The 26,569-nt window shown below is 39.9% G+C and overlaps 1 protein-coding gene across 4 annotated transcripts in view; it reads left to right on the top strand.

The window, feature by feature from the left end:
* Positions 1 to 26,569, top strand: part of TPK1 (thiamin pyrophosphokinase 1) — a 183,805-nt gene that overhangs the window by 19,776 nt on the left and 137,460 nt on the right. For all 4 annotated transcript variants that reach the window (XM_087820966.1, XM_087820968.1, XM_087820967.1 and 1 more), the window contains one exon: positions 15,478 to 15,549. In XM_087820966.1, the coding sequence (XP_087677092.1) occupies positions 15,478 to 15,549 (72 nt within the window). The remainder of the gene's footprint in view (positions 1 to 15,477; positions 15,550 to 26,569) is intronic.

Here is a 26,569-nt window from a genome sequence, read left to right on the forward strand (position 1 = left end):
ACCATCATTTTTCTTACAGTGTGAAGGTTTTTACCGTACAGTGGCCCCTGCCTCGGCCGTGTACAGAAGTCGTCAATCACGAATGATAACCTGTCCTTAAAATAATGTCATTTGGAGTCTTGGTCCTGAGTTTGGTTTATAAGGAGCTGTTAGAAATTTACGGTGGCGATAACTGGCGTCTACAGAGACGTTCTGAGACTGTCCTCAGACACACGCACTTGGACTTGGTAGTTTATGACGTGAACGAAAGCGTCTTGTGCTTTATGGGAGAGTTAATACTGTTTCACGCAAGGACTGGAAGTCGGCTGTCCCTTTCCGTGTCTCATTGACATAGACGTGTTTGCCATCTGACACATTTACTGTTTCTATACACCGTGGTGTTCTTACACATATCAGAAATGCGACTTCTGTAATATTTATCCTAGGCTGATATATTATTTATAGCATAGAGTTGTAAATTCTGAGAAAATTTCATATTAAAGCAACAACTGCCCGAGGCAATATGTTAGATACCAATCAGTGCTTTTATTAATTCCCGAAAATTTTTTAAATAAAATTCTTTTATAGTCGATCTGGTGTGCTTCAGCCCCGTGACTCTAACTCTTATTAATTTCATAGCTAAAAGTAAAGTATTGAAAATTTATAAAGTTCAAATGATGTGATATAGATAATCAAATTGAGTGCTTACAAATATTGATGAATCTTGTGGATGGGCCAGGAAAGGCTGAGCAGAGGGGGATTTGGTGCATTCTTTGTTAAATTTATTAACGTTTTTTAACATTTTACGGGTTTCATAAATGGTTGCAGGCAGTTCATTCTTGTACCTAAAACTATGATAATGTGCTTTTGATGCTATGAGTATCAAGAATTGTGAACTGCCTTAGATTTTACGCCACTTGCTAGCTAGGGAGTCAGCTGGCCAGTTTCATGGATAGTAGTAGGAGACAGGAGACTCCTGGGTCAGAGATGAAGGACACTGTCACTCATAGCAGCAGCTGGAGGTTAACACTTGTGTGCTGGTTTCCTGGACCTCATTTCCCAAAGGATGGTGCAAGAGGGGGTAAGATGGCACCTGCTTGTGCCATGGGTTGCATTAGAGAGAGAAACCCAGAGCTGTGAACCTTGGGTATTTATAATGGGGGGCGAGCGCCTGGAAGGAGCTGCTTTCTTTACTACACTAGAAAGGAAGCATGCCTGAGCTTTGCTCCAGAGGCCATGCTGCCTGTCTTCCAAACCATCCCGGAAAAGCCTGTTGGGCTAGAAATCCTGGGGCATGCCAGAATTATTGCCACAGGTAACAAATCCCCAGAAACACCAGCTACTGCCTGTAAACTGAATGAGTGTACATACGTGCACTTGAGATAAATATAAAGTCATTTTAATGTTATTAAAGTGCATAGAATTGTTTTGTAATATGAATATTCTCAGTGATAAGATACTAAAAATACACATTTTTAATATTCAAAAGGAACTTGAAAAAATGTGTAAGATTGTTTGCCCCAGAGAGGGGAAGTGGCTGGTAGGGAACTGGAAAGAAAGGCTTATGTTTCACTCTGTGCCCTATCATATCTTTTTACATTAATTCCAGTTGCATTAATTACTTAATAAATAAAATTGGAAAAGGTCCTTCTAATTTTGGTCAATGGACAGCAATTCTAGGATCGGTCCAACAGCCTTTGCATACCTAAGATCTGTTTTGCTTGTTCATAGCCAAAGGGAAGGAGAACCCACTATTATTATATGGAGTGAATTTGTCATAAAATTCAGGGTAGAAGTGCTAAAAAATTGACTACATTTCAAACCTTACAGTGTTCTGGGAAAATCTTGAGTATTCCTATTTACAGAATATGTTTAAATGTCATGCTTTTAAAAATGTATTATTTCAGGTTTTTGCAAGTTTGGCCCCACAAAAGGTGTAGCAAACAGAACATATTTATTTAACAAACAAAAGAATGATTTTTTTATACCAAGCAGTGAAAGAAACTGACCCAAGGCCCTGTGGTTTACAGATATTTCATGGATGCACATAGTAAATCTGTCTTCAAAGAACAAAACCAAATCCTCTTGGTTTTAATATGTTCACCAAAAATATTATGGGCACTGTGGGTGTTCATATCAGTGCGAACTGCTTAATGAATTTGGATAAAGAGTTAAGTGGAATATAAAAGCAAGCCCAGGGCCTCACGGTTGGCTGGCTGTGAACAGGTTCCAACATAATCACTTAGATAATTGAGTACATACTTTTTTAAAAAAAAGAATTAAAAGCTTGTTACCAGGTTCTTAGAAAAACTACATCTTCACTTCTGCTTAAGGAGTTAAATTTTATTTTTTTATAATGTTTTTCCCTAGAGGAAAAACACTTAAGTTGCATTTCCTCTTAATTTTATTACTTTTATTGTTAATATATTTCCTTATACCTCTATCCTCCCATACTTTCTTTGTTTTGTGTTTTATTTTAGAAAGCTTTGTATTGAGTTAACTTCTTTTTTAAATTAAATATCAGCTTTTTTTTTTTTAAAGATATATCTTTATTGATTTCAGAGAGAGGAAGGGGGAGAGAGAGAGAAACATCAGTGATGAGAGAGTCATTGATATGCTGCCTCCTGCATGCCCCCTGCTGGGGATGGAGCCCGCAACCCGGGCCTGTGCCCTGACATGGAATCAAACCTCGATCCCCTGGATCCTAGGCCAACGTTCAGCCGCTGAGCCACGCCCGGCCAGGCTTAAGTATCAGCTTTTATTGAGCCAGACAGGGAGATAGGAAGCCTTAACAATGACTGGAAATATGGTATAGTGGAAGATCTCAGGCAGGAAAACAAATGGACTTGGGTTTGAATACTGGATTAACTTCTTAATAGCTGTAAAGCCATGTTAAGTCTTAATTTTTTTATTTGTAAAATAAACACAATGCTACCAGTGTTGTCCTATTTTGGTAAGGATTGGGAAGTTACGGTATGTGAAGCCCCAGCTTAATGCTTAGCACTGTTCAGTAAATATTAGCTGTTGAGTAAGAACTCTGTTTCACAATGTTTTAGTTTTACACTTTTCAGTAAATATTAGTTGTGATTTTTTATTACCCCTCCCTCTCGTTCTTCCTTCACTACTTTCCTTCCTCCTCCTTCCTTGACCTCTTAATACTCGCAAATGCCTGGATGTTCATTAAGGAGGCTCCCCTTTGGTCCTTGCACATCGCCTTGTGGTAGTAGTGGTTCTGGAATTCATTGATCTTGTTGTATAATAATCCCACTTATCCTCAGGAATCTGTGAACTCTGTTTTTTAAATATATTTAGCAATGAAAGACTTCCTGAATTGGTTTAGGCTGGTGTGGATTTCCTTTATGGTTGTATGGGCTAATATATATAAATATATTTATGTATTTATATATAAATAAATAAAATACATAAATATATATATACATATATACACATATATATATATATTTCCATATGGATTCTTCCCTGAAGGATATCTCCTCAAAGGTAGGGCTCGGGATTGGAAATTGATACAGCGTAGGGGACATATGAATGTGTACTACTAACAGTGTGGGGTATTTGAGAAGGTCCCTATGTGACCCTTGGATGTGATTCAAGTACATGGAATTTTCCCCTTTTCTCTCGAATTCTCTCAAATAACATAGTTTTAAATTTGAATGAATCCATTTTATAATTACTTTTATTCAGATGTAATTTTAAATTTATTCAAAGCAAGTTGGTGGTAGTTATACTTTGAGAAATGGATAGGAGTCATTTAACTCTTTCGATTAATACTAATTTTGATGAAAATTTTCGAGATACACTTGGCCCTGAGGCTACACATTCCAATAATAGGTTTATTCTTACACTTCTATTTTGTTTGTTTGATTACTCTCACACAACCTTACGTTAATCATCTGTCTCCTGCTTGACCCTGGGCTGGCTGAGGGCAGGTACAGTATGTCTGTCTCCAGTGCCTTTATGCCAAGCTCATAAAAATGCTAATCACAGTAAACTATGTGCTGAATAAACAGATGGGTGAGAAAACTGAGGCCCGGAAACTGGCTTTTCAGAAGCTACAGGTACATACTGAGTGTTTATCTGTTGAGCGCTGCAGAGAGAGAGGTCTTCCAGGCCTTATGGGGTCCAGGTTCAGCTAATAAGGGCTCAGAGTCCAACTTTCTCTCTGTCTGCTGCTTGGCCTACAGAGGAGAGTTAATGAGAAAGTGGAGGAGAGGTGTAATAGGTGAATCCATTATTTTAGACTCATTCATTTGTCCTTTCGAGAGTTTCCCGTGTGGCAGTCAAGGTATATAATAGGTCTGTGATTTCTTTCACGTTGCTTCATGGCTCCCAATGTAGATGCTTATCAATTCCTGTTTCCCTCTCTCTCCCTGATCTGCCCCATGATAGTAAGAAATAATATATAGGCTGTCTCAAAAAAGTCTGTTCACACACTTTGAATAGTGATAAAGGCAGTGCTTATTAAACTACATTTCATTTTCAAAATTGAGCTGTCAGCTGTTAAAATATGTATACATTTTTGGGGGACACCCTGTATTTAACCTGGGGATGGGCCCACACATAGTTTTTATTTCTGTTTCATAACTAATGTGTTTGCTTGGACTAATCAAAACAGACATTTACGTGTCTTAACCCTCTCCCCCAAGGTTGGTCAGACTCATTGGAGCTCTGTTCTGTATAGTTTATCAGGATCTTTATAGGTGTTCCTCACCTCTTTCCGTCACAATGGCCTTGCTGAAATCTGATCAAAGGCTTTTGCCCACTACTCTTTGTTTCTTTCTCTATGAAACGCTGTTCAGAAAAAGGAGGAAGTTCTGGAATTAATGACCAGGCCACTATCTAGGATTTTTAAATTTCACTTTCTCATCATAAGGGTTAAAAAAATATTCAAACTGTTAAAGAAAAAGTTTATTCACTGACCCTTGTTAAAGCACAGGAAGGAAGGCTTTGTTCTGGGAGGGGCCAGGGCAGCAGGTGCAGGGACTAGTGGAGTGGGGTCTTGTAATGGGGGAGGGGGTTGGCACAGGCAAGTGGGGCTTTATAGTGGTGGATTGGGCGGGGTCAGTGGATGGAGAGTTACTCCGGAAAGCTCAGGATTTTTGCTGAGGGCAGGCCAAGGGTGAGGTTATCGGGCATCACCGCGTGTGTGTGTGTGTGTGTGTGTGTGTGTGTGTGTGTGTGTGTGTGTGTGTGTGTGTGTGTCTGTGTGTCTGTGTGTGTCGGGGGCGCTGATAGGGGAGGATGCTGCGCCTGGTCACGTGGCGTGGGGTAGGTACTGGCATCACCGTGTGTGTTTGTGTGTGTGTGTGTGTGTGTGTGTGTGTGTGTGTGTGTGTGTGTGTCGGGGGCGCTGATGGGGGAGGATGCTGCGCCTGGTCACGTGGCGTAGGTACTGGCTGAATTGACTTAGCGGGGCTCATGGACAGTGCAGAGGTGAACATGGAAGTCGAGGCGGGCGCAGTGGAAAAGGAAACTAAAATGTGAAAATCCATAACCACGGTAATTACAGTTGCCTACAGTGAGTGTGTGGTCAATAGTCCATACAAGGAAACATTATTTTGTCTTCCTGGAAACCTTTCCTCATTTGTAGGTGCCCGTGGTACTTTAATATCCATGTGTGAAGTAATCCCCATCTCCCAGGCATTCTTTCCATTTTCTTTATTTTTAAATGTATATATGCAATCTCTCTTGACATGTTAACACACCTCACCTGACAATTTAGAAATGGTTCATTTTTCTAGTTTATCTGGCCCTTTATTTTTTAAAAAATACACTTTTCTGTTGGAAAATTTACCTTATTATTTTAGATTACTTCTTTAAAAAAAGGACTTCACCAACAAGCACAGAATCTCACAGCAAATCAGTACTTGTTCTGTGTATTTTCAGTTGATATTTATTGAGCGGCTGCTGTGTGCTCCATTTTGTGTGAGCCTCTTGGAAAAGAGCATAAGATGTGTCCATTTATGAGGTTTTACTCTCATGTGCTTTCTCCCTCTTTTTCCATGGACTCTTAGAGACATTTTTCCGTCACATTTTAACCTTCATAAATCTGAGGTGGCACCTTGCAGTCACTGTCAGCCAGGTGGCAGTCAGGACCTAGCTGAATGAAAAACCATTCTTTGAACCTTTCTGGTAAGGCTCTGGCTTAGATTTCATGAAACAAGTATTACTTCAAAGAAATCAAAATAATATACTCATTATATATAATATGGGAAACAATTTTTAAGGGTCGATAGAAGGAAATACAATAGTATGAAAGGGAAACTTTATTTACATCAGCAATCAGGAAAATGAAGACACTCAAACAGCAGGACTTTTAAATGCTGAAATCTCCATCAAAATTGCCTTTTATTCTGAGGTTCCTTTAATTTCCCACCTATTCTGTTTCTTCCAAGGCTCATAGGCAGCCTGTTATTCTGCTGGAAACACAGTGGTTGTTGATGGGTTAATGAGAATCTTCCATTTTGCTGAGTTTTTTTCTACATCAAACTCAAGGCCTCAGCCTCTGGGTTCACATGAAGTGTAGTAATACGTGGGAATCAGCACTGGGTCTGGAGGGCCCCCTAGAAAGGCTTTGGGTGAAAGTAAAGCTGTATTTTGCCCCTTGGTTACATTACTTTGCTTCTCAAGCTTTAATTTTTCTTTGGCAAAATTGAAAAGGTGAAGGTAATAGGATTTCCCCATTGTTCATATGGTTAAGTGAAATAGCGCACATACCATACTTTAGTTTCTAACCGCTTTTCTCTTTATTCCTGTAGTGGACGCGTTACTGCGCATCTCTGTGCCAGGCACTGAGTGAAGATGCGTCAGTGAAAGAGAGGATTAGAACCCCTGCCCTCTCCAAACTTCTTTCCTAGAGGGGAAGTGTCAGTACCTGATACACAGAGAGCGTTCAGTAAGTGTTCCCTTTCTGCGTAAGACGGTACTGGGCAACACAGGGCTTGTAACGGTGGTACGTGCTGTATAATAAAATGCTAGCACCTTCCTGTAATTCTTCGTGGGCTGAGGATACCTGGGGCGATGAGCTCTAGTTACCGCCTCACTCATCCCTAAGAGGGCACTGCCAAGAGCTCGGAGGACAGCCTGCCTATTGGCACTTACTATTCACATGCAAATGGCGTGGATTCCTTGGCTTTCACATTCCGGGCAGAGTTAATCTGTCTTCTTTAGATTTCATCCACACTTCAATTCACAAGCTCTTTTTAGCTTAGTGGAGAAGTCTGTAATTTTCGAAGTCCTCCCTGCTGAAGTCACAATGCTGAGGAACATGAGTTAATAAAAAGAATGTTAAAAATGATTTCATTTTAATTGTAGTGTGTCAAGTCTAAAGAAGACATTCATAGCTTTACAGCCACCTGGAACACCTTGACATTGCTCTAAGCAACAAGGCCAATAACGGCCATATCAGAATGGAGATTTAAAAGTAAAATCAATTGTTCAATTCTTTCACATCTCTGGCTAAAGTTAATGGGGGCGGGGGGGGTGAGCTAGTGATCGTTACTTAAAATGGTCTGAAATATATTTTACTATGTGCCTGGCTCTTTAGCTTTTTCTATTGTCATTACCTTTGTTTAAAAAAAAAATAAACTGAGGCATATTAACATTTTCAAGAGCTTATTTGAGCAGGCATCTGCTTGAATCAGGCAGTGCCAAACTGACACTGGTTAGGGGTATTCCTGGGCCAGGAGCCGGGAGAGGCCTTTTTAGGGCAGGCTCTGAAGCTGTTCAGGGAAATTATTTGACTGGTTATAGCTTAGGCAGTTGCCCTAGTTGGCTGTTCTCAGGTTTCTGTGATTGCCTGTTCTCGAGTTTCCTCTTCTCAGAGGCGAGCATACCTTCAGTTGACTCTGGCTTAGGACTGGTTTGCTTACCTGGGCTACCAAGACATTACAGCCACTGGGAATCTAATGGTCTCCTTGCTTAATTACTTTAGCACCTCTTTTCCCCCATTCATAATACTGGACACTTTTTAGTGTGTTCGACCCTTTTTTTGCATATGGTGTTTTCTCTGCCTGAATGCCCACGTTTTCTTCCTGGGGCATTCCTATCCTTCTGCTAGAATGAGTCTTCTGTGATGTTTGCCACTGTTCCCTGGATAGTAACTTCTTTATTCTACTAGCATTTTAGGGTTAAAATGATTATTAAAACTTAATTTATATACAGCCCAGAACTAAAGAACTGTGTTTCCTCTATGAAGGTTACCAGAAATACAGGGATCCAAAGCACTACTATTCTTTTTCAAAAGCAGTGATTGCTAAGAAATTCTCCTGCTGGATGCTGAATACTCAGGAAATTTGAGAGCCCTTTGTTAGCTTGAACTTTGCCATGGTGGTAGTAACAGCATGGAGATCGGCAAAGGCCAGAGATCAGGGCTTCCCCCACCCCTAGCTCTGTGGGCCAGTGGTTCACAGTATATGTAAGTTTGCTAATGTTTATCAACCTGCAATGTTATTCGTGCTCCCTTACATTCTGCTCTGCTTCCTCTAAAGGTAGAGAAGGAGGGGAAGTTAAAATCGAGTTCGTGGACATGTGCCCAGGAGATTAAAACTATTTCCCATGTGTTCTGATAGGGAAAGGGGAGGAAAGAGCCCCTGTGTTTTCTTTGTGTGTTCTCTCCGTTCACCCACATCATGGCCAGGTGTGGGGGCTGAGTGGGGGGCGGTGTAGTTCCGCTGGAAACCTTCCAGGCATTTTCAACTCAATTATAAGCTTTATTGATTACTAACTGGCCTGTGAGTCTTTGGAGTGTTTCTTAGCCCCTAGAGAATCAATGTCAGACTTTATAATGAATGCCATAGAAATGGAATTCAACTTGTAGCTGATTTAGAAATGGACCATATGCATTAAGTTAGGGACAGTACATTGAGCTTGTTGTGATACGGGCGTTCTGGGGGTCTGGGGACCCAGTGACCCACATGGGTTCTTGGCTTTGCTCAGGAAAGAATTTGAAGACCAGCCAGCATGTTGAAAGTGAGTTTATTAGTGAAGCAGTGAAACAAAGGGGGGCTACTCCACAGTCAGAGCTGCCCCCTCCTAGTGGGATTTACTTCTCTTATTTGAGGCTCATTCAGTGGAGGGATAGGGCGTTTAATAAGGGGGAGGAATATTCAGGACTTTCCCAGAAAAGGGTGGAGACTGGAAAAGGGTGGAGACTTCTCAGAAGATGCCCTTTGGCCATGCTGTGTCCTTATCCAGACTTTCCGTTTCTGTTTCTGGGGGCACAGAGCGTGTTGTTTAGTACGCTGATGTATTACAATGAGTGTGTAATGGCTAAGGGTTACTGCGAGGGGAAATGAGGCACCATGTTGGGTCAGGGTGGTCGTCTGGTTCTAAGCCATAAATCAGTGGGGATTGGTCCTTGGCAGCCCCTGCAGCCCTCATCCCTTACCCCGTACAGCCCTTCTACCACATACCCTATCTCAGTTGTCATTTGTTCTGTACAGAAAAAATATTCTGAGGTTGTGTTTCTGTTCATACAAGGTATGGTGACTTTGGAAGCAACTTTGTGAGACATGGAAAGTCTGGAAGATTAATTGGGAAGAAACTTAACTATAATAATGTTAGAGTGTTCCAAGTTTCTGTTCATGCCTGTATGTTTAGTTTTGGAGGTAACTGTTTTAATGATACAAGAAACAGCATAATGAATGTTTTTAAAGTTCAAGTTAGAGAACATGACTCCTTTGCGCCAGGACCTGGGCTAAATGCTGAAGATAAAAGGGATAAGTGGCCTATGTTTTTCTATATGTCTAAAGTGTATAAACTGATTTTAGATGAGAAGCATGTAACTATTATTAGCAGAAAGAATTAAATACTCTGGTTTACAGGTGAGAATGATTAATGAATTTGCTCACAAATTCCCCTTTCTAGCCTTCTTTTAAAGTAGCATTTAAGTACAGACTTATTTAAGCATTTAAGTGATACAAAGGCAAATACAGAAAAAGTTACTGATTTCCCTCTCCCCTTCCCATTCTCGTCTCTAGGGTAACTGGCTTTATCATGTTACAGCTTTCTCTGTTCATGTCTGGTGACTATTGATGAAGACAAATGTTCTATGTGAGGAAAGTATGAAAATACTAATAGAATTGGAAATTGGGATATGGGTGAATTCTTAAGGGTAGCACTGATTTATAAAAATATTACCCTAAGCTTTGAGGAATGTTTTCCAAGTTCTCGCCAACATTTTTCAGTGGAGGAAAAAACCGTATGTTTGTTCTTTAAAGTGGAGTGAGTTGCATCTCCCTTTGCTGTTCTGAGAATCCCATTGTCAGTCCCTTTCCCTGGCTTCTTCACACCCCAAAAACAAACAACAACAACAAAATACCTTTAAAATCTGCTCAGTTTAATTAGCATAAGTTACTTGATGATTTGGGAGGAAAGAATGCTAGATAGTGTTTCACAAACTATCTGCTTTTAACTTTACCTGAAACCCAAATAACCTATAATTTTACTAAATCTTTGTTGTATTCCAATGTGGTATTTAAAGATTGGTGGCCATCATCATCTTCTTCAGTCTGGAACACAATACCTGGGAAGGAAGGGGTGTTTTCTTTTCATCAGTTAACTCTTGTTTTACTTTTTTTTTTATAATATAAGCACAGGGCACCACACTTATAAGATATAAAAGATTAGCAGGTGGAAAGTAATGCTCTTATATTTTTGTGTTCCAGCTAAAAATTTTCCTCTTCGATAGGTATTCTTGGTATTTGCAAAAATATATGTATATAATTTTCTTTTTAATTTTTTATTCAGATGGCTTTGTAATATAGCCATTCATTCTCATCTTGCTTTTCCCCCTTTTATCTTGAAGATTTTCCGTATTAGATCGTGTAGAACTGCTCTACTGTGTGGGACATAGTGCAATCCTATGCTAATGCATCGTTTCCATTACTTTTTTATTAAAAACAAAACTTTTGGATGTCTTTGCCTACAGGCTATGTCGTGTATATATTTGTCTATGAAAAAGAATAAAAACCAGCAGCAGTAGAGACCTGACCCGTTCTGTTGACTTCACCTGACCTGGACCTGAGTAAGGGCCACTGCGGTGCTGTGTGCCAGGCGCTACCTCATGGCCTGGTGCAGACCATTTATCAGTGCCAGTGCTCTGTCTACTGATGGCAGGAGTTCCTCTTGATTTCTCTCAAAGCCCACAGTGCCTGGAGTTTAGTAAGATTTCCTCCAGTGTGGGTTTGACTCTTGACATGATGGACTCCTGAGTGTGTAATCCGAATTCATAGTACCCGGTTATTTTGAATTTAAATCTATTTAAATCTTTCTCCTTTTTTAAAACAAGCGAACAGAAAGACTTCTCTTTTGTTCAGAAGTCCTTTGATCCTGTGGTAGCATGCTGTGTAATCAGTGTCCATTGAAGAAGGCAGTGGGACATGCTTAGCAAACTCTGCAGTTACAAATAATGTTAGTTGTTTTCTTCCTATAAGCTAGGTCTCAGAGAACATCAGTGTGTGCTTTGAATATGACCCAGGTTAGCTTAATTTGGACATATTTTGATTATAAATATTGGAATGACTCTTGAATCAAATTCCTGTTTAAGGAGTATTTAAAAAGAAAATAAAAGGTGGTGTCAGTATTGTTACGTGTGAAGCTCCAAATCTTTGAAACTCACCTATGCCCAAAACACTGCTTACCACAGCCAGCCAAAGGCCACCCAGTAGGAGGTCTGGAGAAAGTATTAAAAGGGGAGAGCGCGCTGGCCGGATGGACCTCTGACCCTCCTCTGTTGCTGGGCAGGGAGGGGATTCTGCGCTTTGCCAGGAGGTCAGAAACGGGTTGCATTGTAGGAGTAGCGCTAGGACAAAAGGAAGAGCCTGGCCTCTGCCTGTCCCAGCAGCACTTGCCAAACCTCGATGCCCTCTGCCTGCAGAGAACATTTAAAACCCGCTTTTCAAGTGCAGCATTATTGTGGTCCCAGCTGCCAGCACATCAAAACTGATGTGATGGCCTATAATGTGTTAGTCCCTTAGGATGAACCCTTAGGGTTGTGACATTCATCTACAGTCTGCTAGGCAGGGATTGGTTTTGCTGACTGTCAGGAAACACAGTTTGTTGAGGCCCAGGCCTCCAGAGCCCGGCCAACTGGCAGCGACGTGGAGGTGCCCCTGTTCCACGATGAAGCCCTCAGCTCCCTTCATCGGGGTTTTACTGAGAGTGCGTTTACTGGGAACAAGAGTATGACTAACCTTTGAGAGGGTGACAAACATATTTCTTGGTATGGTCTCCTTTTATGCCAAGAAGGACTCCAGACTTTGTCAGACTTAACCTCCCTCCCCTCTGCCCCCTACAACCTTGTAAAATAGAAAATGTTCTTTTTCTGAACTGACGTGCCTTTCTAGCCTGTGAGAGCTTATCGGGGTATTTTGACCTAGGAGCTTATGTCTTCATGTAGGGAGACAGACATTAGGAAAAAGGGTGACCCTGGCCGGTTTGGCACAGTGGTTAGAGTGTTGGCCCTCGGACTGAAGGGTCGCAGGTTTGATTCTGCTCGAGGTGGGTATGGGAGGCAACCGATCGATATGTCTTTCTCACAGTGATGTTTCTATCTCCCTTCCACTCTCTCTGAAAAGCAATGGAGAAAATATCCTTGAGTGAGGATAGAAAAACAGAAGAAAAAAGGGTGAAGGAATGAATTGGTGGTAGGGTCATTAGAAAAACCAAATTAGGTCAAGGGCTGGTGGTGTGAGGTGGCAGGGTTCTGTGGAAGGTAGGGCGGGCAGGGAAGCTCCCTGGTAATCAGTACTCGAGCAGAGCCCCGAGGGGTTAGGGTAAGAGAGAGTGAGGTTCTCGCTCGGCTGGAGGCTGTCTGTAGTAGAAATATGAAAAGTGGAGTTGTTGGTATATCTGAGGAGCCCAACAAGGAAACCAGGGTGGTGTCTGTAACAGAGAGAGGATAGCACAGCATAGAGAGAGGAAGAACCGTGGGATCATGTAGGGCCTTGTAGGTGATTTGTTAGGAATGTTTGGCTTTTACTGTAAATGGAAAGGAAGCCAGTGGAGGGTTTTGAACAGAGGGTTATAGTCGCCTTGATCTGACTGTATTTTAACAAGATCCATTTGGCTACTGAGTGGAGAACAGAGTTTAGGGGAGGCGAGTGTGGAAGTGAGGCTGATTATAGGGCCATATGGTAAAATCCATAGATGGAAAATGTTCCTGTGAATAGGTTGCTAGTGATACCAGGTGGCCAAGCCTGGTAAGAGCAGGCTTGGGATAGAGAAAGGACAGTCAGGAGTTTCATGTTGGGCATGTTAAGTTTGAGATGCCTGTTACATATCCAAGGGGAATTGTTGAACAAGCAATTACACATACAGTCCTGGAGTTTAGGGGAAACACTCAGGCTGGAGACATGAATACAGAAGCCATCATTATAGATGGTATTTGAAACCATGAGTCCAGAGGGCATTACTTGGGAGTCAGTACAGATTGACACAGAAAAGGCCCAAGGATAGATACCTGGAGCACTCCTGGTATAGAGGCTGGGATACTCAACATTTATCCAGCAAATGCTTATTGAGGGCTTTCTGCTCAGATGAGTAGAAAAGGAGACTGAGAAGGAGCGGCCAGTCAGGTAGGAAGAGAGCCAACAGAGAGGGGTTTCCCAGAAGCCAGGGGCAGAACTTGATTTCGGAAGGAAGGGCGCAAGGAGTGATTTGCTGTTACGCTGCTGAGATGGGTTGGCCAAGATGAGAATTGAGGTATAGCCGTTGAATTCATCACTGACCCTGAAGTAGTTATTTCCCAGAAGTGGTGGGTGCAAACCTCATAGAAGTGAGTTTTGCTGAAGATTGAAACAGAGAGAGGGGGTCTGGAGATGAAGTAGAGTCAAGTGAGCATCTACTTTATCATCTAAGCTGGGACACTGCCAATGGAAGGGGGTGCCACTGGGTATATCAAATAATCTGTGGGGGCAAGAGACTGCAGAGAAATACCTGTTTATGTCTATATTTACTTTCTCAGAAGCAATTTCTTGTGATTTACCAATTCTTAGTCTATTGGTAATTCAATTATTTTAATAGACTTAGGTATGGAATATTTGTTTAGAGCTTTTTAATAGTTTTGCTTTGTCCACATGCAATTTATTTCCTCAAAGAATGAATTGGCTTGACAGTTTTGATTTCCCAGTGCACACTTAAAAAAATCCTCTTAAATATAGAAGTTGTGCAATATGAAAATGGAACTCCGTGCCCTAGAGTTTTCATGATTTAATCGAAATGCTTTCAGGGATGAGAGATTCATAATAATGGCTTTTGGTCCTCTAAAAAAAATAGGTATTTTATATATAATGATTGGCATGTGTTTTTGGCTAATATTGATCTTGTTTGAGTTCCAGTATTTTTTAAACAGAGATCATAAACCTTTGAATATAACTTGCTAATGCATCTCAGCCAATTTTTTTTCTATTGTAAATTGTGCTTCACTTCAGTGTATTTGCACTTAGAGTACTGGTCTTTAATCTTTCTTTAAAAAATCTCATACCATATCAGTTAAAGAAAGCAAACTATTGATGTTTATTTAGAAAAAATTACAAATAATTTTGATGGTATGCTGTACGTTTTTGGGGTTTTTTTTCCACAAAACAGCAATTAAAAAGAGCAAGATAAAGTCAAACAGTATTTTAAAATAATGTTGCTCTTTATGATAACTTTCTACAATCATTAGTTAATATTTTAGGGCACCATACTAGGTTCTCAACTTTGGTTACCCATTAGACTCTCCTATGATGCTTTTAAAAAACCATGATGCACAAGCTCAGCTCAGGACATTGATCAGAATATGTAGGGAAGCAGATTGGCTTTTGGCCTTTTTTTTTTTTTTTTTTAAATCTGTGACTGATAAGCAGTGAGGTTGAGATCCACTACTCTAATACTTAAGGGTAGATTTATCATTTGTGATAATTGATATAAATCCAAAATTCATAGCTTTTCCATCCCTCCTTCCACTAAGTTCTTGTCAGTGCTGGCTAGGTTGTATTTGAAGCTTGTTGAGAGCCACTTCTAGGAGGTCCAGGTGATCCGTTCTGCCATTTTCTTGTATGATTGTACTTTGACAGAATTTGTATTATCTTTAATGTGTGTAGAAGAACATTTTAAAACTTCTGAGCCATTCGGTGAAGATTTGTTTATGTAAAAATCTGCAATTTTACTTTACTGGCACAGGTAAACTGCAAGAAAAGAAGCTTGCCCAGTTGTTTTTATGATAAATTTTTATAAAGAATTTCTTTTTTACAATAAACTTTTTTATAATACATATAGGAATGCAATGGACATATTGAATAAAGTAGATAAAGTTAATCAATGGTGTCTTTTAAAATTGAGGTATGAGAAAAAAATAAGAGAATGAAAAATTAGTTGTGGTTGAAATTTTGTTCTTTGTAGATTGAAAACCTGGACTGGTAGAGTATGATTCCATACTCAAATGAGGGAAATATGAGGCTCAGGTTACTTATTTATTTTACTTCTTTTTTTCCATAGGAAATTTGAAATACTGCCTTGTGATTCTCAATCAACCTTTGGACAAAAGCTTTCGTCATCTTTGGAGCAAAGGTAATCTTAATTAGTGTGTATATTTCTTTGCTTTCTTAACTGTATTTGGGATTGATTAAGGTGACTGTTAAATATTCTGGAACCTAAGTATAATAGCAAAATGTGGATTTCATAGTAAGGTGATTTAATTATTGATTTATCAGAAGAATCCATTATGGCTTCCCTGTTAACTTGTCTGTACATGTGGTTTCCTCAGCATGGGCAGAATTACAAAATAGCATCACTCCGCGCATCTCAGAGCTACTGTGTGGATATTAATCCTGAGTTCTCAACAGCCATTTGTTCAAGGGTCAGCACTTTTGGCACAGTGACAGCAAAAAGCATCCACAAACCTCATTCTTCTCAGCTTCCAATAAGAAGATAGCTGCAGGGTGACCAGATTTGTAAAATTTAAAAAGACATGTTATCAGTATATTAGAATCTTTAATATATGCTGAAAACATAGTTAAAAATGGAACAGTTTCACTGAATTAATACTTCTGTGAGGTTTCATGTGAGAAACTGGCTTTATTAACTTTTTGTAATTCTTTGACTTTTATAGCATTAACTCAAGGCTAGAAAATAATATTAAGTATCATTTGCTCTTTTGAATCTCTGCTCTTCCTTGAAATCTTGAGGTTCTTGTTGTTTTTTTTCAAAGGGATACTTCTGCTAAGTTATCTGTGTAAGTTTTAGGCCATGTTATAGATAAACTGAAGAACTTGATTCCCAATATATTGTTTTACATTCTTGATCGTCTCTTATCCTTGCAGTTTTCATTAGTATTCTCAGCATGAGGTTGTGCGCACGGATGCAAACCTGTTCATGATCTTAATCTGCGGACAGAGGTAGTTGTGACACTAGAGGGAATAAATCATTAAGACTTTGTATAATGGAATTTTTGTCCATTATGATTATGATGAAAACTCTTGGTGTTCTAAATTCAGCCATCTTTCAGTTAGTCAACATAAGATTTCAGTGTATTTGTACTAACGTTGCCCTCAAAGCTGGAAAAGTAGTTAACCGTGAACTTATCTTTCGCTGCACTTACTGCTTACTTACCTGTAATTAGGTAGTTATTTCGGTGCTATAAGGGTGTAAGGTGTCTTTTGTTAAGTTATCTCTAATTCCTAGTCTGTGACAGGAACATATTGCTTACTAATTACAATACATGAAAGACTGAATTAATATGTTCATATTGCTAATAAGTACCAAAGTACTATAGGTACATTCTTTTTATCTGAATTTATTATATCAAGGTTTTTTTTGTTTTTTGTTTTTTAATATATCTTTATTGATTTCAGAGAGAGGAAGGGAGAAGGAGGGAAGGAAAGAGAGAGAAACATCAATGGTGAGTCATTGATCGGCTGCCTCCTGCACGCCCCCTGCTGGGGGATCGAGCCCATAACCTGAGCATGTGCCCCCACCAGGAATCCAGCCTGACCCCCTGGATCATAAGTCGATGCTCAACAGCTGAGCCACAGTGGCCGGGCTGTAAGCCTTTTTTTAAACTGATTTTCTGAAGTTATGAGCAATCAAAGTTAGCAAATTCATATTAAGGAAAGTTTTTTTAAATTTCCTTTTTATTCCCATTTCTCAATTCTGTGGGACCTCTTTACCTCACATCTGGAATCCAGGGTGCTTATTCTCATTAAAATGACAAATCAGATACCTGCCATCTTTATGTACATATTGGTTGAGCTGATTTGCATGCTTTAAGAGGCTTGGTATCGACTGATACTTTCATCCTATTAAGTCTATTTGTTCACATCTTCCCAGTTAGAGGACTTTCAAGGAAATGTGTTTTGATGACCCCTTGTAATTTAAAGCCACCTCAGGGCTGCTCCTGCAGCGAGCTCTGGAAGGGCTAGTCAGGGTTCATCTCTTCTTTTGTTTTAAGAGTGTGTTTCTAATACAGCGTTTCTCTGGCCTTATCTCCCACTGCTACCCCTCCCTATGTACATAATGACTGAAGTAGAGCTGTGTTTTGTTTCGTTTTTGCCAAAACAATGTCCGTGCGTCCTTTCCACTCCAGCTGAAATACCGCCTCTTGAGAAGGGAGGCTTCCCTGGCTTGCCCGGGTGCAGGTGGGTTTTCTCCCTAGTATTTCTGCTGTTTTCCTATCGCTGATGACTGTCACCTCTGCTTCTTTGAGGATAAGCTTCCCGAGAATGGATACAGAGTGCTTAGGTGAAGGTATTCTCCTTCGAGTTCCTGGGAGACTAGCCTGGGGTAGCTAGTGTAGGTCATCCTGGCCATTGCTTAATGTCAGTGTCTGTGTTTGATGCTGTCTAGGTCCTGGAAATCCTCTGGCCCCGATCCTGATGTGAATCAGCAGACAGCAGGAAGTTATCTCTCTCTCACTCTGTCTGTCTCCTCCCCTCTCCCTCACCCCCCCCCCCCCCCCCCCAGATTTCTCTCTGGTTCTTGGACCAGGTTGAGTCCCTGTTCTATTTCTGCTAATTTGAGCTTCATCATTTATTTTTTGCCCTTTGCTGTCTGACTCTCAGGTGTTTATTTGGTATTTCGTAGTATAACCAATAAGAACTGATATTTTTCCCCTAAGATAACAACATTGTAAGCACCCTTTAATAACCCCCTCACGTTTCTTGGAGAGATGACTTGCCTGTCTTCTCAGAATATAAGAACAGATCATTACATCTGCTTTCTGGGCTTTAAAGAAGTAACACTTCCTTTCTCCTCGGGAGAAAAATTAATTGAAATGAATATGCAAACTTCTAAAATTTTTTGTAAATCGAAAGTAATCTTTTCACACTTAACAGCACTAAAGGCTGTGTATCATTACTCTGCATGTTTAGTTAAATGTGGCATATAAATGATTTGAAGGTTCTACTTGTAGAGAAAGATTTTTATATAATGTCTCCCTTGCATGACATTTGGTCCTGTTCAAAACGTCCCTGGAGACATTTGGTCCACGCCAAGAGGTCTTTGAAATTTCTTCCTTGATATGTACTATTATTGGCTAGGCTACCAAGGCAAGAAGGATTATTGGACCAATGAAACATGAATAGTATTTTTATTTACTGATTCTGTAAACCGAAAGTTTAACTAAACATTATGGGCTCTTTGAACCCAGAGATGTTTTCTAAGAGTGGTCGTTTTTGACAGGACCATTTGGCCTGGACCAGATACACTCATGGATGTTTTCGATTGTTCTAGAAGGTGTTCCTTTTTTGACTCTATGGGTTAAATGCCTTTGACAGTTGAAGTGCTAACAAATGTGTCATTAGAATATATCTTCTGTGCTCATTAAGGTGTTATGGTTAAGGTGCATTTTTTATTGTATAGAAGGATAGAAAATTATTCAATTTAGCGGTGTCCTTATCTTCTAACATTACTGTGTAGATTTATTGTATTTTATTGTAATCCTTTAAAAGCTCCTTTCTTTAAAATAACTTTTGTGAGAACTGTAGGTTAACCATACTTTTGAGAATATAAAAACGCTTTGATAATGCTTTAGTTTTCTCTAGACTTCCATATTAGTTATAGAAATATATGTGCACTGTAAAAATTGAAAACATTACAGTTTATAATGTAAAAGCATTGGCCCCCATTAACAATATTCCCTTTATTGTTTGTTTTATGCTTATTTTTCATTATTTCCCTTGAAATTATTTTTATATGTATTTTTAACCATCAGTTAAATAGGAAAATACCCTTGAAATGGTGGATGCCAGGCCCTATAACTCTAACCTTTATGGCTTTTAACTCCTTACTTTATGCCATTTGGTTGTCTCCTGCTCTCACCCCAACTGGGGTGGAGCCTGCAGCCGAGGTACGTGCCCTTGGCCAGAATGGAACCGGAACCCTTCAGTTCACGGGCCGACGCTCTAACCACTGAGCAAGACTGGCCAGGGCTGGCATTTCTTTTCTTACAGTTGATGGTGTCCAGCCCTTTAGAAGGTATAGTGTCTTCTCCCAATCAAAATACTCAGGCCTCAGGTGGCCTACCTTGCTGTGCAGACACTGTCCTGTTCAACAGCTCCTCCCAGGAACCCACTGCTGAGAAATAAATGTTCCTTGTGGCGGTGCTCCCCACTTGGGTTGTGATGTACAGCTCATTCCTTTAGTCGGAAGGGTTGTGAAAGAGCGGGCTGGGGAGAAGCAAGTCAAAGGAACCGGGCGTGGTTCCCTTCATTTTCTCCCATGTTGGACAGAGTACCATACTCTCGAGGATCTGGGAGCATTGGTTTTGACCCGGCCCTGCGTTCAAGCATAAACTCGGTACCATGTACTGTTAGGTGTTAGATAAGGACTTGTGGTCCTCTGTGTGTGAGATTTTTTCCCACGTTGCTTAGCCGCTTTTCTCTTGTAATACGCTGTTTCAGGGCTACATCCGAATATTTACCTTGAAGGTTGTGTTTGTTAATTGAGTATAAATGAGTTAAAGAGTATTTCCACTGGCTACTACTGTGTACAATTGTAGATTAAAGAAACAACTTGACCGTTGTCTGTAGTACCAGTCTTTGGAGGAAGCCTGTCTCTCTGCGCTTTTGGTTTTATAGTAAGAGCTGCTTGGAGTCTTTGGAAAGAAGACGCCCCAGGAAACAGAAGACAGGGAGCGTGTGTTGTGTCTGTGCCGCCGCTGCGGGGCGGTCGTCAGCTGCTTCGCATTCCTTCCATGTCTAGTTTCCTGGGGAAGTTTGGAACAAGCTGAGTGGGGCGCCATAGGGGGAACAGCTGTTTAAGCCAGTGGGAGAGGAACGTACAGGGAGGAAATGTCCTGTTATCACATATTCAGTAGGACACATTCAGTGTGAACTGTGTGATACATCTAAGGGCAGAATCTCTGTGGAAGGGAAACAGTGACACCTGTGAGTCGTCTTTGCTCTCTGGTTATCATGAATTTAGCTTTTAAGGACTTGCTGCTTATGACTGCCTGGATAGGTAGACTATCATGTACATTTTTGTCATTTAAATGCATCCTGGCAAGGACCCAGCAATAAATTTTAGGCTTTAGGACATCCAAATTTTAGCCAGGAGGATCTGGGAGGCATGTGCTCTGGTAATGAGTGGTTTAGTCAGAGGCTTTAGGGTCCTGGGATAGTTGGCTCATCACAGTTTACTGAACTACCAAATCCACGCTACTTTGGTCATTTTCTGCCCCCCACCCACAGCCTGTTTAGCATTTCACAGAACTTATGCTTAGAGCACATTTAAGGGAACAAGAAGCCAAAACTCTGATGAGCAATTCACATGCTTGGTTCTGGTCCATTAAACAAAAGCAGTTACATATGAGCTGCAGTCCCTGTAAATAAAGCTGGAAGAGAAGATCTGTGCCAGCCATGCAGAAACATAGAGGGAATATGAAAAGATTATTTAAATACTTAGGACATTTTAATATACTAGAGGCACACAACAAAATATATGTTGTTTGAAATGAGGTCAGAGACACAGTCTACTACTCCCATCCCCTAGATGGTGGTGCCTCCTATTGGATTAGACCTTTTATCAGTCTGGGCATTATACTACAAATATTGCCAGGGAGTGGGGGCCTCTGTGTTACTTTCTTCCCCAGGGTTTACTCCTATGCCTTTGTGTTGTGCTGTGTTGTGTTGTGTTTTAGTAATCACAGTATTACAGGGTGTTTAGGGAATTACACAAAAATTTCAAGCACTTTATATTTGAAATGCATTTGTAAATCTTCTGCTGTGCTTCCTAATTCCATGGGACTTAATATGAGTGGTTGCATGTTATATTCTAAAGGAGAAAAGTCATTTTTAAATACTAAGTTTCACAGCATTACATTTTCTAATGTGTTTACTGAGAGGCAAAAAAATAAAATCCATTATTTTATTGCATTTTTAATCTATATATTTTTTTAGTATTGTCCATGTCAAGCAATGTACAAGGTCTGGGCTGTCAGTGAGAAAGACATGGGCCTTGTTCTTAAAGAGCCTACAATCGAGTATCTGATGTACCCATCCCACTGTATGTATGCATCATTATATTCCCTGCAAATAGAAGTCTGTTCTTGTTATGGACTGAATTGTTTCCACTCCAGGTCATATATTGAAACCCTAAACACCCAAGCGACAATATTTGGAGATGGTGCCTTTGGGGGTAATTTAGTTATATGAGGTCAAAGGGTAGGGTCCTAATGCAATAGGACTGGTGTCCTTGGAAGAAGAGACACCAGGGATGGCACTCACTAAAAAAGGCCATGTGAGGAGGCAGCCATTTGTAAGCCCAAGAGAGAGGTCTGAGAAGAGACCAGCCCTGCTGACACCTTTATCTTGAACTTCTAGATTCCAGAACTGTGAGAAAATAAATTTCCGTTGTTTGTCTCCCAGGTCTTCAGTATTTTGCTATGTAAGCCCTACCAAAGTAATACTGTTATATAAAAGCCTTATTGGCAAGTTGAGAATTGTTCAGCCGCTCTCCCCTATAGAAGAGCACTGATCCCAAAGGTCCATTTTATTTGTAAGCCTGATGCCAGGTATTATTATATGCAGTCTTGGCCTTACCTCGGTACATTGTAGCTCCAGTCAGTTACTAATAGGCATTCAACTTCCCTTGGATTCAATATTCAGTGAGACTGATATTGGTCCCCCTTTGTTTATAGAAGAACTTTCACTGACTTCAGAAAACAGTGGAAGTAATCTGTGCATTCGATATCAGTTTGATGGATGTGATCAGAGTTTGGGAAATCAACTTTGAGTTCTTTAAACAGATACAGAAAAAAGTATAGACCAATAGATTAAAGCACAAATGTAGATAATTCAGTTATCCACGATTGTTTTGGGCATTGATCTATTGCCCTTTATAAAGATGAGAAGAATTTGCTTTTCTTGTAAAACACCAGCTAGAAAGATTCATTGAGTCTCTGTGACAGTGCGGGTATTCGGTAGGTCATTTCATATTAAGACCAACCTTAAATGGAATTGTTTCCTAATCTAGTAAAACTACCACAATATAAGTCATACTTTTTCCATGTTAATCACACTTGGCATTAAGCAGTGAATTCAGAGCTGGTATTTTTTTTCAGGAGACATTTAACAAAAATTGTAAACATTTTGCTTTAAAGGAAGCTACCAAGAAAGTGAAAAGACGACCCACAGAATGGGAGGAAATATCTGCCAGTCATATATCTCATAAGAGACTTATATATAGAATGTATAAAGAACTCTTACAACTCAATAAGATAAATGATCCAATTAAAAATAGTGCAAAGGATCGGAATAGACAATTTTTTCCAAGGAAGCTATACAAACCGCCAGTGTGCACATGAGAAGATAGATGCTCTGTATCATTAGACATCAGGGAAATGCACATTCAAACACAGTGAGACTCCACGTCCCACCCACTGGTGGCAGGCATCAAAAAGTTAGCCCTGTGTTGGTAGGTGTGGGGAATCAGAACTCTCATACACTGCCGGCAGGAGTGGAAAATGGTGAAGTCACTTCCGAAGGTACTGTCAGTTCATTAAATACACAGTTACCATTTGACCCAACAGTTCCTCTCCTAGTATATTCCCAAGAGAAATGAAAACACTTCCCCACAAAACTTGTGCACGAATGTTCATAGCACCATTATTCATAACAGCCAAAAAGTGGAAGCAGTCCTCATGTCCATTAACAATTAAATGGTTAAACCAATGTGCTGTGTCCATGAAATAGAAAATCATTCGGCCATAAGAAAAAACACAATACTGCTACATGCTACAGCATGGATGAACCTTAAAAACATTAAGCTATGTTAAAGAACCCAGACACAAAAGGCCTCGTATTACATGGTTCCATTCATACAAAATGCAGAGCTGGTAAATCTACAGAAACAGAAAATATATTAGTGATGCCAGGGCTGAGGGATGGGAAGTTAGGGAAGAGTTACTAAAAGGTATGGGGTTTCTTTTTAGAGGGATACAACTATTCTAAAGTTGACTATGGTGATGGTTACACAACTATGTGAATATTCTAAAACCACTGAATTCTTTAAATGTGTTGACTATATGGTATGGGAATTATATCTCAGTGAGCTGTTACCAAAAAAAAAAATAGACATGAGGTATAATTTAGTATATCTTAATCTTTATTATCCTAATATCTTTATATATTTTTAAATTTATCTTTATTGTTGAAAGTATTACAGATGCCCCCTCTTTCCCTCCATTAACCCCCTCCACCCTGCACTCCCCACTCCCCTGCCCACCACACTATTGTCTGTGACCATGGACTATGCATATATGCATGTAAGTTCTTTAGTGAATCTCTTAATATTTGTAGTGACTAGGATGTCCACTTTTCTTAAGCTTTAATTTATACCAAAATTTGTCTGACACATTGTCCTCCCTTCTGGATATATCCATGTAGTTTGGGCCAGTGGTTCTCAAATTTAACATGTATCAGAACTACCTGCAGAGTCCCAACTTCAGCATTTTGGATCCATTAAGTCTTAATTACCATTCAGATCCTTTGTCTGTATTTTTAGGTTTGTATCTAACTATGTTGATTTCTTTGAAGTGATTGTAAATGATACTGTGTTTTAGGTTTTGGCTTTTACACGGTCATTGTCGTTAGATAGAAATGTGATTGATTTTTGTGTGGGAGAGAAAAGATCCTGATTTGAAAAGGGACACTGTTCATTCCTGTAGGAAATAACCACACAAAAGACTCTCTTCTTATTTAGGCAAAATCTTCACATGGTTTTCATAATTTTTGAGGTTTTGTATAATGTTCAGCCACATCATAAAAATCCTCTTAAACGTAACTTTAATTTTGGAGAAAATTTTTGAAAGAAAATATTCGTTCAGAGAAAATGATTTTCTATGGAATTCAGCAATCCATGCATGATACAGAATGATTTTGGAGCACATTTATAGTGTAATATATGCAAAAACAATAATTTAAGTTTAATTTTCCTGTGTGCTATTTTTTAGACTAAATTTGTTTTGATTTTGAGCTTAGTTTTAGCAAGTCAGCTTGATCAGCCTTGCCTCTAAAATTACTCAGTCTATCTCCCCCTAAATAGACACTAACATTAAACATAGTGATTTGGACATCTGGTTAATGACATTTAAAATGAATTTACACATATTGATTTGCTCATTCAGTCATCTGTTTAAAACTATATATTAGGTGTATTCAGTAGTCAGCGCACAGAGATTCATACTGAAGCCTGCCTTGGGTTTATGTGTTATTTTCTCAGTAACCTCCGATTTGCTCTTCTCTGATAAGACCCGCCTTTGTTAGTTAAAGTTGACTTTGCTGCCTTCCCACAACATCCACTACCACTCCTTATTGTTTGCAGAATTACTACCACCAACGGAAGACAAAGAGGCAGAATAGATCATTTACTTTCATGCGTTTGGTTGCCATTTAAATCACCGTTGTCAGGGCAAAGTGGAATTTAATGGTCACCCTCAGCGAGTCCAGGAAGAAGTGTGCAGTGCCACCCTTCCCTGCTGTGCTTCATGGGTGTAACACGTTTGGCTCAGAGTGATGATGATGCCATAATGACGTTTTATTATTCAAGCTTGATGAATAGCGCCGGGAAGGGTTGTTTATTTCGTCTTTCCATTTCACTATAACTAACAGTTCGAGCAGAGTGAGAGACACGGACTGATGCTCTACACAGAGTGTGCTTAATGTTTTCTGATGAAGCCCTGGAGTTAAAATAGAAATATCTGCAGCCTCATTCAGACCCTAGTGTGTGGTTGGTTGGAGCCCTGGCCAGCTTCATTTCACATGTATATTTTGAGGATCAGAATGCAAATATAGGGTGTCCCCCCAAAATGTATACACACATTGAATAATTATAAAGGCAGTGTTCATTAAACTACACTTCATTTTCAAAATTGAGCTATCAGCCATTAAAGTATATATACTTTTTTTTTTTGGACATCCTGTACATAGGATTATATATGTATATAGTCAATAATCTTTTACAGTGCTTTACCTGCAGAATCCTTTTACTGAATTAAAATCATATCTGAGAAACCTGGGAGTTCCCAGGACAGCAGACGGACAACAGTGGAGGGAGTTCTTTGGTTGAGGTTGCTCTGGCCACCAGGCCTTCCCACCACGGCCTCCAAGTCTCCACTGATCTGGTACAGTGGATGTGAGTAACAGGGGTTCTTGCTGACCCTTCCTTTGCTAGTCCTTAGGGTTATCTCCTCTATCTATGGGAGGTAAGTTGAGAACTACCTTTTGATTGTAGAAAAATGTTAAAATGATCGAATGACGTATTGTAACTAGTTTGATTGGAACGAATCTATAATAGTTTCATTTTGTCTACTTCATGAACTGATATCACTGTAGGCAACAGAACCTTTTAAAGATAATATACAGGATTACATTTTGCTTACCATTTTGCTATTTGTTAACCAGTTTCCTTATGTTGCCTGTGTAAGCAGAGAGAATGAAAACAATAGATGCTCAAAATGAATTGTTCTGTAAATTTAACATGACGTATTTTGTATTTTCAGTTATGTGGGGTTTGAGCCAATATTTAATCGTCATTGCCCTAATTTAAGTGGGATTTCTAGACAACACTGATGTGTAGCTCAGTATAAAATTTTCTGTTTATCCCTGAAAGACAGACAGGTCCTGACTTACAGTGCTTACAGTTTTTTTATTTTACACTGGTGCAAAAGTGATACACATTCAGTAGAAACTGCTCTTCAAATCTTGAATTTTGATCTTTTCCTGGGCTTGGCAGCGAGCCGCAGCCCCAGGTCAGGCTCACGACCACAGGGGTGCACAGCCGATTCTCTGCGGTGCACGGTGCTGCCAGCATTGCGGGGCAGTGTTCTGAGCATGTTTAGGTGGACCAGGCTAAGCCGTGATGTTCCGTAGGCTTTCTTCACAGCAAAACCGAAGGAAAACAAAAAGGAAAGAAGAAAAGCAAAGGTCAGGTGTTTTTCTGCATCTGCTGAGATGGTCATGTGATTTTTATCTTTTATTGTATTAATGTGGTGTAGCATGCTGACTGACTTGAGGATTCTGAACCATCTTCGTGTCCCTGGGATAAATCCCACTTGATCACGGTGTATCAGCCTTTTACTCTACTGTTAAAATCA

The sequence above is a fragment of the Miniopterus natalensis genome, chromosome 10 (assembly GCF_054644295.1).
Source record: "Miniopterus natalensis isolate mMinNat1 chromosome 10, mMinNat1.hap1, whole genome shotgun sequence".
NCBI classification, from domain to species: Eukaryota; Metazoa; Chordata; class Mammalia; order Chiroptera; family Miniopteridae; genus Miniopterus; species Miniopterus natalensis.